The 16,383-nt window shown below is 48.5% G+C and overlaps 1 protein-coding gene across 1 annotated transcript in view; it reads left to right on the top strand.

Annotated features, from left to right (window-relative positions):
- The window catches only part of LONP1 (lon peptidase 1, mitochondrial), a 47,092-nt gene extending 31,457 nt beyond the window's left edge, over positions 1-15,635 (top strand). The window contains exons 16-18 of the mRNA XM_085877642.1: positions 821-1,035; positions 1,222-1,386; positions 14,671-15,635. Of these exons, the coding sequence (XP_085733768.1) occupies positions 821-1,035; positions 1,222-1,386; positions 14,671-14,850 (560 nt within the window). The 3' untranslated portion in view covers positions 14,851-15,635. The remainder of the gene's footprint in view (positions 1-820; positions 1,036-1,221; positions 1,387-14,670) is intronic.
- Positions 15,636-16,383: the final 748 nt, after the last annotated feature.

Raw genomic sequence — 16,383 nt, 5'->3', positions numbered from 1 at the left:
TTCGCCAAAACGGGCGGCAAACCCCGCGATTGGCCAGGTGGAGGAAGCGAATGCAGGCGAGGTAGATACGTTGTGGTCGGCGGTAATGTCAGTGGCGCTGGCGGTGGTGTAAAAATGAACTAAAAGAAAACCTGACTATTATAACAAATCACAGCGCAGGGACATTTAATTACCCGTTAGACTAGGGAAAGGGCTATCTATTAAACACGTACTTACCGAGATAACTAATCTATAGGAACCTGAATGTCTGTGTGCTCATGCCTTTCCAAATCCGCAACAATATATATATATATATATATATATATATATATATATATATATATATATATATATATATATATATATATATATATATATATATATATATATATATATCTATCTCACGATATCATAAAAAGTTGTGGACCAATTCTGACAACTAAGTGGATGAGTTGATTAGGTGATAAAAACAAGCCAATTATATTTTGGTTCAGGTCTGGATTCAGATACGGCCATTCAGTGGGATACAAAACGTAAACTGTTTATACCTGGCGGAGGTACGCACTCGACTACGTGCCGTTTTAGATTTTGCTTCTGTTTCCATCATTTACATGTGACCTGCCATTTCTTTGCCTTCTGTATCCCTCACCCCCAATTATTTTGTCAGTTCATCTACTAGCACTTTACACATTATTCTCACCAATATCCCCTCCCCCCCACCCAAACCACTCCTGAATCTTTTTATTTATTTATTTTATCTCTGTGCCCAAACTACGTTTACCATTCTTCTTTGTGCATAACTCCAATTCCTTCATCCATATCCCCTCCCCCTCTCTCATAGGAGGTTCCACGCTGTTTGTGGAGGTGGCACTGCGACGTCAGTTGAACCCAAAGAGCGAGGATGATGGCTCCATTGAGGTGACTGGACACCTTGGTGATGTGATGAAGGAGAGCACTCGGATCGCCCTCACCTTTGCACGGTCCTTCCTACTCCAAAAAGAGTCAAAGGCTGCGGTGTTGCTCACTTCCGGGCACCTTCATCTACACGTTCCAGAGGTGAGCAGAGAGAATTGGCAATGAGTGATGAAGTTGAGAAATTATCCATCTCTATTTTCTTTCCTGTATTTTGTTGTCGGTGTCCTCGCTCCCCCTCCCTTTGTTGCACTCTCTCACATTTCACTTTCACCTATCCATTTTCTTCTCGTTGTATTTCCCTTCCGTTATCCCCTTTCTTCTCCATAGGGTGCAACGCCTAAAGACGGACCAAGTGCTGGCTGTACTATTGTGACAGCATTGTTGTCATTGGCTATGGGTCGTGCTGTACGAGCAGACCTGGCTATGACGGGGGAACTCTCACTAACTGGCAAAGTGCTTCCTGTAGGTGGTATCAAAGAGAAAACTATTGCGGTGAGTGACCGACAGTAGAGGGCACTGGTACTTGGTAGAGGTTTTTGAGTAATGTTATTCTATATTTGCAATTTCCAGAACATGACCATGGATTTGAGGAAAAGGAAATTTGATCATTGTTCCTTGCTACTCAGTTGTTGAATGGTGGGAATTCAAAAGAGACGAATTCTCATGTTCACAAATATGCTGAATGTATATTTTTTCCTTCCGTGACTTTGCCAGAAAAGCATTAATATTTTGATTATAGAATGAATAGAACGTTCGATTTTGATCCCAGTGCAGGAATTGATCTTGGCATTCGAGATGAGGGAATCTTTCCAAACTGAAAGATCTGTTCAATTGGCAGAATTTCGCATTTTTAGTTTTTTTTTTTTTACCATTACACTTGTGTCGATCATCACCACCGGTCTTGTCACAATAAGTTGGGGTTGAAGACCCATAAAAACATTTATTGTCGACCCAAGGCTTTCATGGACCGGCTGCCTAGGCTTGCTCTTTGACCGGAGTTCGTTAGTGCCGGGATTTGGAATTTCGGCAGGATGCGAGCATACTTGCCTCAAAACACCTTGGGAACTTTGACATACACCGATGAAAGATGGTGCGAGATCTTTCACGTGCACCCGCAATCGATGCTGGTAAACGGGTTCCCAGTTTAACCTTCACGTCACATGGATGGCGCGCAATTTGATGCAACGCCCTGCCTTTGAAACACCAGCGTGGCATTTTCATACTGGATGGAAATAAACAGGATGTTGATTGAGGTGTGACAAACGCTGTGGGAAGCAAGGAGAAAATGATGTTTTTGGGCGTTAATTTTTCGGGCCCTCTATTGCTGAGAGGAAGGGGAATGCCCGAAACCTCAGCTTCTCCTTGCTTCCCACCGTGGTAAGAATACCCTAATCAACTTATTTATTTCATCCAAAATTCTACCTGCCTGCCACTGCAGATCAACACGAGCTAGCCTTCACCAACAAGACTAGTTCTTCATTCTACGGAGAGTTTTATCGTCGGGTGAGGAATTGAACCCAGACATGATATCTCTCACAGAGGCAATTGTATCGCCCATAAGCTAACCTATTTTTCTTGTGCAGATGCTTTGATAATATATGTGATTGGTTTCCTCAATTCAAATTAAATGAAAGTGGTTGGTTTAATATTGTGACGTCCACGGGACTTGAACAGTCCCGCCAACGTAGAATGAGCCGAAACGATGGAGGCGGTTTATTTATTTATAACCCAAAGATGGGGGTTCTAATCGCTCTACCGCAAACGGGACGAGGAAGGTGGCACGAGTCGCTTTTCACTGAGTTGATAACGTTTATTCCTCTAACCAGAAATAACAAGACTCGGCAAGAAGAGGGATCCGGGGCAATTCGACGGGATGGTGTGGGATCGGGCGTGGGGAAAACAGACAATTCCAATGAATATACAAATCTCAAACCCTCAAAGGCGCCAGGTACACACACACACACACACACACACACACACACACACACACACACACACACACACACACACACACACACACACAGGCAGACACACACACGCACACACACACACACACGCACACACACACACACACAAAACGTAGCTAGTTCTGGTGGTCAGGGTGGACTGTGGTGTGGACGCAACAGTCCCTGATTGGCGTCGGACGAGCTGGCCTTGCTCTCGTCAGGGGGGCAGGAGAAACCGTGGTGCTGTCGACCTCCTGGTCTTGGCCCAAGTCCGCTCACAGCCACCAGGGAACCAGTTCTGGCGCTAAGTTGCGAGCAGGAGAGGGAGGCAGGTCCGCCCGCCGCTCGACCCCGTACTCCGAGCCAGCAGAACCCCAGAGCCAACCAAGGTGAGGCACGAGGCTCAGCAAGGGTACAAGACACGATCAAACCAGGGCCGAATCAGCGCAACAACAAGCACGCTCCCAGCACAACAACCTCCACCCCCAAAAAAACGGTCTTTCTGTCCCGATCTTCTTCCTCTTCCTTTTCGACCCCGAACAGAACCTTTTTTTTTTATCCTCCCGTCCTCGTCACTTCCAATCGAGCCGTTTTATTGGCCCACCGCCGTCGCCTTCCGCCAATCGTGATCACGGGGCGGAGCCATCCGCAGCACTGTCCTGTGACGTCACGGCCAGCCTCCAGGGACTACTAAAAGGGGTTTACGCAGACACACTTACCCTATCCCATGTCCCTATCTAATTACGTGACAATTATCATTTCCCCCTTGAAGAAATGAACATTTACTAGATAACTTATCACCACTGAATTGCTACTTATTACATCGAGATCCTGGTAAACTCGAACAGCATGGCATACCTAATTAAACATCCTAATTACCCTTTGAATGCACCCCCCCCTCAAACGTAACACTGCCCCCTCCTCTGGTACCGCAGCTCCTGCAAGGTATATCACAGGCGCCACCATACCAGCCTTAACACTTACTGACTCACACCTAATTAACCTAACGAAATAAAGTAGGAGGGGCAATGGGCAGCGAGTCGCAGCGAACTTACCTATCCTGCTTAATGTACTACCCCCTTATGGCCTTATCCTCACCTAAACAATCATTATTTTTAAAAAATTTTTTATTTTATTTTATCACATGAGAGCACTGAGCGAAGTTGCACTCCATCCTCTGGATCATCGCTCTTGCCCAACACTCTTCCAGTGATCTGGGGAAGGGAAACAAAAGGTTCCACAAAAACACAACACTTATACTTTACATTCCTACTCTAAGCCTTAACGACACTATTCATGGGATATTTACACTTGACCGCCTCCCCCAGTGGATGCTAATAGACCCAGCGTTACCTGGGGAGCCAATTTTCAAATTTGCTTGCCCCAAAATTATGCGGACATCATGCCCTTGCTGCACATGTCAAGTTGTGCGGGATCGAGTGGGACTCGCACATCTTCACAACACTCACACCATGGTCATCATCACATTTCTAGGTCATGGTCCTCATTTTAATGATGCAGGCTGAATCCCGTCATGGCCGTGGGGTGGGTTACCACAAGATGATGGGGGCATCTCAGGTGCAACCATGCCCACAGGTAAGCTTTAGTCCAGCCCGGACGTTTCTCCACCTCGCTCCCTTTGATTCCCACCCCCCCCTGGTAGCCATCAGCTCTAATCCCGTACAACACTCTGGAAGGGGTCTCACTGGCTCCTCTGGCCTTGCTGGGTCGCCAAGGTCCTACCCGCCTTGGTCGCCCAACCAGACCCTCTCCCAGTTGCCTCCAGACACTGTCACCATTAGCTCCACCACCCGCTCACCGTGAGCTTCAGCAATCCCTGTGGACAAGCACATCATCCCCACCCACAAAACCCACATGACTCCCCCACCCCATCGGTCTTACATGTGACTCCTGCATTTCTAACACTTCACCGACCATGACCTTCCCTGTTATACCACACCATGTCCAATAAAAAATCAATGTGTGCACCATACATTTCACTTCTTAACTTGAAACAACTCACACAGCACTTCTCACCCGATCCACGCACCAGCCATTGGACAGCCACTCGTGCCCCGCTTTGTTACCAATTACCCACTGTCCCTATTGTCACTCTAAAACCCAGCAGCACTCACAAACCCATGCCAATTTTTCCACAATTCACTTTTTTTCACCAAAGGAGGCACTTCGCCACAATGTCAGCAGCTGAGCATGGCCCTATATGCTCAGCCCGATCTCCCTGACCTGTCTCCCTGACCCCCGGCAGTGATCTCCGGACCCGACCTATGAAAGGGCATCTCGGATAGACCTGGCGGTTCAGCAGGAGGATTCACCCTCTCCGAGTCTAAAAGTCTATTGGAGGGTCCCTCCATCGCCGGGTACCGGCAATATCGTTGCACGTGTCCTCTTCGCCCGCACCGGAAACAACTCCCCATAAAAGCCCCCCGTGAGTATCGGTGAAATGTCTCTTCCGGTTCCGGACCCCCTCGGCCATAATCGAATTGCTCTATTGGCTGGGCTGGACCCCGCCGCTTTGGCGCACTAACTACCAGATTACCCTTTATCAAACTTGACAGTTTCTGGCAAATTTCCTGAAACATTTGGGTAATGCCAATTTCTCCCAGCCCCCCTCCCTGATCCTGGATCTCCGCCTGTCAGATCGTCACCGATGGCCTCTCTGGAACCCGACCCGGCCGACTCCACGAGGCCAGCCTGGCCGCGCACTCGGCCGCTCGGTGAACGGTGGGTGGATCCTGTAACTCCACTAGCGCTCGGACCTCAGGGTCAGGAAGAGCAGCTAAAAATTTCTCGAGTGCCAGTATGTCCCATGCCTCCACTGTAAGGTCCCGATACGCGATCCTGACTGATTGGTAAATGTCCTGTGCCAGCTCCTGCACTGTCTCACCCGGCTTTAATTTGCGGTGCTGGAGCTGGGCCCGCACCAGATCACAGTTCGCTGCAAACCCAAACCGACGGCTCAACGCCTCGCAAATGTGGGAGCTGGTCAACATCCCCTCCGCGATCACGTTTAACACATCTGCGGCTGGTCCCCGCAACGTTGCCACCAAATTCCCTGTGCGTTCCCGCTCATTCCACCCGTTTAGTCAGGAAATGCACTCAAATTGCGTCAGAAAAGCTTCAACGCTCCCTGACCCATCAAAATTTACCAGGGGGATCACTTTTACGGTGGCCCGCTTCTCAGTTTCTCCCTTGTCTGAATCCAGCCCAGGGATCAAACACCCGTGTGGCTGCGTATCCAATTTCGGAGCCCACTGTGGCCAAAGTTGTTTTGTGGTGAGGGTCTCATGGGTCAATTTTGCCTCCTGTTCCAAACGTTGAATGGACCGATTCACCTCTTCCCGCAGGATCTTCTGGGCCCGCACAACCTCCTCCAAGGCTCCGTCGTGAGTTTGTAGCTGCTCCTCAACCAACCCGGACACTCTACTTACAAAAGACGGCTCTACCAGGCCTTTATCCAAGACTTCATCTTGGCTCATAATTTTATCTTGTTCGTCCAAACGAGCCTCCAATCCTTTTACCTCCTCCGCCAAATTCATCCCTTGCTTCCTCAGCTCTCCCCACTCTTCTACTTGCAGCTGCATACGAGCATCCACACAAGCACGATGACGTTCCAGGCTTTCATCCACTTTATCAACCCGAATGTTCGTTGCATCAATTTTATCTACCAATTTTTTCCGTATATTTTCCCCCTCCAATGTAATTTCTACCTTTGTTTCCTCCAATCTAACCTCGAATTTACTTTGTATTTCCCCCAATTGAACATCCACACACTCCTGCATCTCAGTTTTCATTTTCTCCATCTTTCTTTTCCCCCAATTCATCCCTCATTAAATCAATCCGTGCACCCAACTGTTGCCCCATTACCCCCAATTGATCTGTCATTTCTGTCATTTGTGCCCCCTGTGCCGCCATTTTTGCCCCCTGTGCTGTAATTGCACTCATTAAACGTTCCAACATTGTCCAGATCTTCATCGTGCCGGTTTCCGGCGCTGCCGGCTCCGTTACAGGCGATGAAGCACGGTCCATGCTCGGAATGGGGGAGGTTCCAACCCTACCCCCGTCTCTCCCTTCTTCCCCCGACTCGCTGCCAGACACGTGGCCTTCCTCCTCAAACATCTGCACATCCGCCATGGTGCAGAAGTCCCGTTTGCCACCAATTAATTTTAATTTGAAAAATCCCGCCAAAATTTTCCCGCGCTTTTCTGTAGTAATTTTATATTCCAATTCGTGGCGAGATTTCAGTTCTGGTATATTCTTCCGATACCGAATATAATTTAGAGGGGTTGGAACATCCCACTCCTGACACCAATGTGACGTCCACGGGACTTTAACAGTCCCGCCAACGTAGAATGAGCCGAAACGATGGAGGCGGTTTATTTATTTATAACCCAAAGATGGGGGTTCTAATCGCTCTACCGCAAACGGGACGAGGAAGGTGGCACGAGTCGCTTTTCACTGAGTTGATAACGTTTATTCCTCTAACCAGAAATAACAAGACTCGGCAAGAAGAGGGATCCGGGGCGATTCGACGGGATGGTGTGGGATCGGGCGTGGGGAAAACACAGACAATTCCAACGAATATACAAATCTCAAACCCTCAAAGGCGCCAGGTACACACACACACACACACACACACACACACACACACACACACACACACACACACACACACACACACACACACACACACACACACACACACACACACACACACACACACACACACACACACACACACAACGTAGCTATTTCTGGTGGTCAGGCTGGACCGTGGTGTGGACGCAACAGTCCCTGGATTGGCGTCGGACGAGCTGGCCTTGCTCTCGTCAGGGGGGCAGGAGAAACCGTGGTGCTGTCGACCTCCTGGTCTTGGCCCAAGTCCACTCACAGCCACCAGGGAACCAGTTCTGGCGCTAAGTTGCGAGCAGGAGAGGGAGGCAGGTCCGCCCGCCGCTCGACCCCGTACTCCGAGCCAGCAGAACCCCAGAGCCAACCAAGGTGAGGCACGAGGCTCAGCAAGGGTACAAGACACGATCAAACCAGGGCCGAATCAGCGCAACAACAAGCACGCTCCCAGCACAACAACCTCCACCCCCAAAAAAACGGTCTTTCTGTCCCGATCTTCTTCCTCTTCCTTTTCGACCCCGAACAGAACCTTTTTTTTTTTATCCTCCCGTCCTCGTCACTTCCAATCGAGCCGTTTTATTGGCCCACCGCCGCCGCCTTCCGCCAATCGTGATCACGGGGCGGAGCCATCCGCAGCACTGTCCTGTGACGTCACGGCCAGCCTCCAGAGACTACTAAAAGGGGTTTACGCAGACACACTTACCCTATCCCGTGTCCCTATCTAATTACGTGACAATTATCATTTCCCCCTTGAAGAAATGAACATTTACTAGACAACTTATCACCACTGAATTGCTACTTATTACATCGAGATCCTGGTAAACTCGAACAGCATGGCATACCTAATTAAACATCCTAATTACCCTTTGAATGCACCCCCCCCCTCAAACGTAACACTGCCCCCTCCTCTGGTACCGCAGCTCCTGCAAGGTATATCACAGGCGCCACCATACCAGCCTTAACACTTACTGACTCACACCTAATTAACCTAACGAAATAAAGTAGGAGGGGCAATGGGCAGCGAGTCGCAGCGAACTTACCTATCCTGCTTAATGTACTACCCCCTTATGGCCTTATCCTCACCTAAACAATCATTCATTTTTAAATTTTTTTTATTTTATTTTATCACATGAGAGCACTGAGCGAAGTTGCACTCCATCCTCTGGATCATCGCTCTTGCCCAACACTCTTCCAGTGATCTGGGGAAGGGAAACAAAAGGTTCCACAAAAACACAACACTTATACTTTACATTCCTACTCTAAGCCTTAACGACACTATTCATGGGATATTTACACTTGACCGCCTCCCCCAGTGGATGCTAATAGACCCAGCGTTACCTGGGGAGCCAATTTTCAAATTTGCTTGCCCCAAAATTATGCGGACATCATGCCCTTGCTGCACATGTCAAGTTGTGCGGGATCGAGTGGGACTCGCACATCTTCACAACACTCACACCATGGTCATCATCACATTTCTAGGTCATGGTCCTCATTTTAATGATGCAGGCTGAATCCCGTCATGGCCGTGGGGTGGGTTACCACAAGATGATGGGGGCATCTCAGGTGCAACCATGCCCACAGGTAAGCTTTAGTCCAGCCCGGACGTTTCTCCACCTCGCTCCCTTTGATTCCCACCCCCCCCTGGTAGCCATCAGCTCTAATCCCGTACAACACTCTGGAAGGGGTCTCACTGGCTCCTCTGGCCTTGCTGGGTCGCCAAGGTCCTACCCGCCTTGGTCGCCCAACCAGACCCTCTCCCAGTTGCCTCCAGACACTGTCACCATTAGCCACCAGGGGTGAATCTCCTTGAAGGGGGTCGCAATTCCCGCTCACCGTGAGCTTCAGCAATCCCTGTGGACAAGCACATCATCCCCACCCACAAAACCCACATGACTCCCGCACCCCATCGGCCTTACATGTGACACCTGCATTTCTAACACTTCACCGACCATGACCTTCCCTGTTATACCACACCATGTCCAATAAAAAATCAATGTGTGCACCATACATTTCACTTCTTAACTTGAAACAACTCACACAGCACTTCTCACCCGATCCACGCACCAGCCATTGGACAGCCACTCGTGCCCGCTTTGTTACCAATTACCCACTGTCCCTATTGTCACTCTAAAACCCAGCAGCACTCACAAACCCATGCCAATTTTTCCACAATTCACTTTTTTTCACCAAAGGAGGCACTTCGCCACAATGTCAGCAGCTGAGCATGGCCCTATATGCTCAGCCCGATCTAGTCTCCCTGACCCCCGGCAGTGATCTCCGGACCCGACCTATGAAAGGGCACCTCGGATAGACCTGGCGGTTCAGCAGGAGGATTCACCCTCTCCGAGTCTAAAAGTCTATTGGAGGGTCCCTCCATCGTCGGGTACCGGCAATATCGTTGCACGTGTCCTCTTCGCCCGCACCGGAAACAACTCCCCATAAAAGCCCCCCGTGAGTATCGGTGAAATGTCTCTTCCGGTTCCGGACCCCCTCGGCCATAATCGAATTGCTCTATTGGCTGGGCTGGACCCCGCCGCTTTGGCGCACTAACTACCAGATTACCCTTTATCAAACTTGACAGTTTCTGGCAAATTTCCTGAAACATTTGGGTAATGCCAATTTCTCCCAGCCCCCCTCCCTGATCCTGGATCTCCGCCTGTCAGATCGTCACCGATGGCCTCTCTGGAACCCGACCCGGCCGACTCCACGAGGCCAGCCTGGCCGCGCACTCGGCCGCTCGGTGAACGGTGGGTGGATCCTGTAACTCCACTAGCGCTCGGACCTCAGGGTCAGGAAGAGCAGCTAAAAATTTCTCGAGTGCCAGTATGTCCCATGCCTCCACTGTAAGGTCCCGATACGCGATCCTGACTGATTGGTAAATGTCCTGTGCCAGCTCCTGCACTGTCTCACCCGGCTTTAATTTGCGGTGCTGGAGCTGGGCCCGCACCAGATCACAGTTCGCTGCAAACCCAAACCGACGGCTCAACGCCTCGCAAATGTGGGAGCTGGTCAACATCCCCTCCGCGATCACGTTTAACACATCTGCGGCTGGTCCCCGCAACGTTGCCACCAAATTCCCTGTGCGTTCCCGCTCATTCCACCCGTTTAGTCAGGAAATGCACTCAAATTGCGTCAGAAAAGCTTCAACGCTCCCTGACCCATCAAAATTTACCAGGGGGATCACTTTTACGGTGGCCCGCTTCTCAGTTTCTCCCTTGTCTGAATCCAGCCCAGGGATCAAACACCCGTGTGGCTGCGTATCCAATTTCGGAGCCCACTGTGGCCAAAGTTGTTTTGTGGTGAGGGTCTCATGGGTCAATTTTGCCTCCTGTTCCAAACGTTGAATGGACCGATTCACCTCTTCCCGCAGGATCTTCTGGGCCCGCACAACCTCCTCCAAGGCTCCGTCGTGAGTTTGTAGCTGCTCCTCAACCAACCCGGACACTCTACTTACAAAAGACGGCTCTACCAGGCCTTTATCCAAGACTTCATCTTGGCTCATAATTTTATCTTGTTCGTCCAAACGAGCCTCCAATCCTTTTACCTCCTCCGCCAAATTCATCCCTTGCTTCCTCAGCTCTCCCCACTCTTCTACTTGCAGCTGCATACGAGCATCCACACAGGCACGATGACGTTCCAGGCTTTCATCCACTTTATCAACCCGAATGTTCGTTGCATCAATTTTATCTACCAATTTTTTCCGTATATTTTCCCCCTCCAATGTAATTTCTACCTTTGTTTCCTCCAATCTAACCTCGAATTTACTTTGTATTTCCCCCAATTGAACATCCACACACTCCTGCATCTCAGTTTTCATTTTCTCCATCTTTCTTTTCCCCCAATTCATCCCTCATTAAATCAATCCGTGCACCCAACTGTTGCCACATTACCCCCAATTGATCTGTCATTTCTGCCATTTGTGCCCCCTGTGCCGCCATTTTTGCCCCCTGTGCTGTAATTGCACTCATTAAACGTTCCAACATTGTCCAGATCTTCATCGTGCCGGTTTCCGGCGCTGCCGGCTCCGTTACAGGCGATGAAGCACGGTCCATGCTCGGAATGGGGGAGGTTCCAACCCTACCCCCGTCTCTCCCTTCTTCCCCCGACTCGCTGCCAGACACGTGGCCTTCCTCCTCAAACATCTGCACATCCGCCATGGTGCAGAAGTCCCGTTTGCCACCAATTAATTTTAATTTGAAAAATCCCGCCAAAATTTTCCCGCGCTTTTCTGTAGTAATTTTATATTCCAATTCGTGGCGAGATTTCAGTTCTGGTATATTCTTCCGATACCGAATATAATTTAGAGGGGTTGGAACATCCCACTCCTGACACCAATGTGACGTCCACGGGACTTTAACAGTCCCGCCAACGTAGAATGAGCCGAAACGATGGAGGCGGTTTATTTATTTATAACCCAAAGATGGGGGTTCTAATCGCTCTACCGCAAACGGGACGAGGAAGGTGGCACGAGTCGCTTTTCACTGAGTTGATAACGTTTATTCCTCTAACCAGAAATAACAAGACTCGGCAAGAAGAGGGATCTGGGGCGATTCGACGGGATGGTGTGGGATCGGGCGTGGGGAAAACACAGACAATTCCAACGAATATACAAATGTCAAACCCTCTAAGGCGCCAGGTACGCACGCACGCACGCACGCACGCACGCACGCACGCACGCACGCACGCACGCACGCATGCACACACACACACACACACAACGTAGCTATTTCTGGTGGTCAGGCTGGACCGTGGTGTGGACGCAACAGTCCCTGGATTGGTGTCGGACGAGCTGGCCTTGCTCTCGTCAGGGGGGCAGGAGAAACCGTGGTGCTGTCGACCTCCTGGTCTTGGCCCAAGTCCGCTCACAGCTGCCAGGGAACCAGTTCTGGCGCCAAGTTGCGAGCAGGAGAGGGAGGCAGGTCCGCCCGCCGCTCGACCCCGCACTCCGAGTCAGCAGAACCCCAGAGCCAACCAAGGTGAGGCACGAGGCTCAGCAAGGCTCCAAGACACGATCAAACCAGGGCCGAATCAGCGCAACAACAAGCACGCTCCCAGCACAATAACCTCCACCCCCAAAAAAACAGTCTTTCTGTCCCGATCTTCTTCCTCTTCCTTTTCGACCCCGAATAGAACCTTTTTATCCTCCCGTCCTCGTCACTTCCAATCGAGCCGTTTTATTGGCCCACCGCCGTCTCCTTCTGCCAATCGTGATCACGGGGCGGAGCCATCCGCAGCACTGTCCTGTGACGTCACGGCCAGCCTCCAGGGACTACTAAAAGGGGTTTACGCAGACACACTTACCCTATCCCGTGTCCCTATCTAATTACGTGACAATTATCATTTCCCCCTTGAAGAAATGGACATTTACTAGACAACTTATCACCACTGAATTGCTACTTATTACATCGACATCCTGGTACACTCGAACAGCATGGCATACCTAATTAAACATCCTAATTACCCTTTGAATGCATAACCCCCCCTCAAACGTAACAATATGAACACTTCTATATGCCTGGTGTTGGCTTAATGGTTGGGGTGGTGGGCTTGGGATCTCAGGATCCTGAGTTCAAATCCCACTCTGCTGTTGAATTAATACTGGGTGGGGTTCACTGCCTGTCGTCCTTCCGACGTCGGCAAAATGAGAGCCAGTATGCTGGGATCGTGTGTCGGAGTGGCGACCCATCCACGATTGTGCCCAATAGCCAAGGAGACTGCTGAGACAGCACCAACGCTCTGCACAGAGTATGGTCCCAATGGATGGATGGAACACATCTATAAATTATGAAGGCTGAGAAATGTACCTCATTTTAACATGTGGTTCATGCACGTTTCTATTTATTTATCACGATAACTTAAAACTGTAATGAAACTGCCTGTGTGGCTGCATGCATCTGAAGCCTTCTGGTCAAAACCCATTGGCTGGACAGCTGGCCTGACTCCACCCACATTTGTAAGCAGGAAAATCGTCCGTCCCCCATTTTGGTGCGATGGTTAGCCTGAAGGTGTCTGCAGAAGTCTCATATTTACAATCACCATGCCCTGTAACTTTTCTGTTCAGTGCAAAACAACAAAAACCACTGTTAAAAAGATCATCAACTATCTAAAGATTGTAGCTGATAAGTGTCACGGCTCTTGTGAAGGTGATCGGCCCCAAACTCGGACCCCAGGCTTCAGGTCTCGGCCAATGGGCCAGTGCAATTGCAATCTCTTCGAGCTCTGAAACCACAATGTATTATAGACGTATGTCCATAAGCAGTGACCATGATTTTGCTTCATGCAGGTAACCCGAGTTGTTCCATATTTTTGGGAGTGATCAAGGCAGCGGTCTGTTGCCAATACACCAGCCAAATAAAGGGATGAGCAATTTGGATAATAAATGAGGGTTTCAGCCTGACTGAGCTTGCTACACTTATCCGCCAGGCAGCTCTCATTGTGTGTGATCAAGCACCCATTGCGCGTCGCCAAATGCTTGAGGCAGTCCACCGGAGATTGTGTGATCCGACGCAGGACTTGCCATTCGGAGGCAAGGTAGTTTTACATGGCGCTGATTTCATTGAAGTCCTGCCAGAAGTAAAACGTTGTTCATGGCTGCAAATAACGGACGCACGCATTAAACACTCTGCTCTGTGGCAGCGCTTCCACATTTATGAGCTGGGTGAAAATGTGAGGGCACGACAACATTGACGAGCATGGCGAAAGATATGCCAAATGCCTTCTACAACTGGGTCGTGGTGAACTAATAGATTCGAAAAAAAAACAAAAAAACCTCTACAGTGGGCTGACTGTAATACGTACATCACCGATTGCATATGCATAATGAGATAACCTGAATTTGCAAGCAAAGCTGCACACAGACTTGACTTTGCGTAATAATATTGTCAGTTTTTTCTTTTTCTTTCTGGAAAGTGATTATGGTTGTTTAGGAAATAATTTTCTCAGATGCTCATTCGAAGCCACATGAAATCTGCCCAGGTCAGAGGGATTTTATTTTGCCATGATGTAGGCATGCGTTTTTTTTGGGGGGGGGGCGGGAATTTTAAAGTTGTGGTACTCAAACGTTCAATGGCGAGTAGGCATTGTTTAAATCGTGTTGGAGAACACTGGAGAAGGAGCACCCGGGAGTGGGAATTTTAAGATTTGATACTCAAGTGGAAATGAAACTATCCATTTTTTCCCACAGGCACGGAGAGCAGGTGTGACCTGTATTATTCTTCCATCCGATAACAAAAAGGACTTTGCGGACTTGGCAAAATACATCACAGAAGGTCTCGAGGTCCATTTTGTAGAAAACTATGATGAAATTTTTGACATTGCTCTCTGTGAACAATCTTCCTCTTCTCTTCTTGAATCCACAACATGAACCATCTTCTTGCTAACCGGAGCAGTTTATACTTTATTTTTGGAAAAGGAAGCCCATTTATTTTATTTGTTCCCTTTCAATCAAGCAGGCATCTGCTGAAGATCTCTACAGATGTGTAATGAAATGTGGCCGAGGGATGTATCATCGTTAAAACGATGGACAGCGGCAGCAACTTTGCTTTGATCATGTTTTTGAAGCACAATTGAGATGTGACATTCGTTTTGTGTTTCTATGATGTCGGACAAGATTAATGTACGAGATATCCTGATAGAGATTGATGGGCGCAACAGATAAGATTTTTGCTAGGATAAAACTGAACTCTTAATCTGTTTGTAAGTCTTACTAGAACATTGGTCAGCAAGATGGCGTAGCTGCTTGTCCTCTTATAGTGTTTCCGCCTGACACTATGACCACACTTTGATGTTGGGTAGTAAATAACCACAAAATCATTCCTAGGTTACCAGTAATCTGGGGCCTGGATGCATTGATATGAACTTTAGAGCATAAGTTTTGGACTTTACGGCCTCTAGATGAACCAAATGGGTTTGCCGACCATCTCGACACCACGCCTCGGTGTGGAGACTTGAACTTGTGGGTGAGTGGCCACATGAAGAATCCTTCAAACATGCCCTTGAAAACAAAATGCATCCTCTTTGGAATCCTTGCTGTCATTTTTGATTCAATATGTTTTGTGCCATATTCATTCAAACCTGTAGCTCTGAGTCAAACATTCAAGATTCCAGGCTTGAGAGAAGTAAAATAAATAAATAAATATTTAAATCAAACGGTCCATTGTGTTGTCTATTTTTTTTATTTCCTTGCTTTGATATTATAATCATGGGTATATCATGTCACATCAGTGATTGTTTGATTACATCGGGATATAAGCTCGAGTGGTTATGTCAAAAACTGAGTTCAACTAATTCTCATTTCGAGGCTCTGCGTTCTTTTAACAGTCTGAGATGAGCTTCTCTACCTTGAAGGCAATAGCAAAAGCAAATTACCCAATGTATTCGCTTTTTCATGGTACTTTAGGGTGGTGGGCTTGGGATCCTCAGATCTTGAGTTCAAATCCCACTCAGCTATTGAATTAATACCAGGTGGGGTTGACTCTGCCTGTCGTCCTTCCGAAGTCAGCAAAATGAGTGCCAGCATGCTGGTATCCTGTGTCAGAGTGGCGATTACGCTGCTTTGGCAGCGTAATCTCCCATGTTAGGGGATGATATATTGGATTGGATTTAAATTCATGATCTTAATCTTGTCAACCCCTGCCCCCCCTCCCCCCCCAAAAAACAAACAAACAAACCATTTTTACTGGCTTGGATCTTGTGTTGGGTCTTATCCACATCAGTCTCAACATTTTGAAGCTAGAACAACAAATATAAACCCATATTTTGTTAGAAATCGCAAATTGTATCGAATGCGGAATGAAAGATCTCCTCTAAGAGTTGTGTTGCAAAATCCAACTATCAGTGTCAATGTTTGCTTGAAGGGGAATTAAATAAGGAATTAGAAGGGCACTCGGTCGAGTGC

This window comes from Eptatretus burgeri, chromosome 4 (genome assembly GCF_056783735.1).
Source record: "Eptatretus burgeri isolate ZD-2024b chromosome 4, Ebu_testis_v1, whole genome shotgun sequence".
Lineage (NCBI taxonomy): Eukaryota > Metazoa > Chordata > Myxini > Myxiniformes > Myxinidae > Eptatretus > Eptatretus burgeri.
The sequence above is the reverse complement of the archived record's forward strand: the minus strand, read 5'-3'. Positions and strand labels throughout refer to the sequence as shown.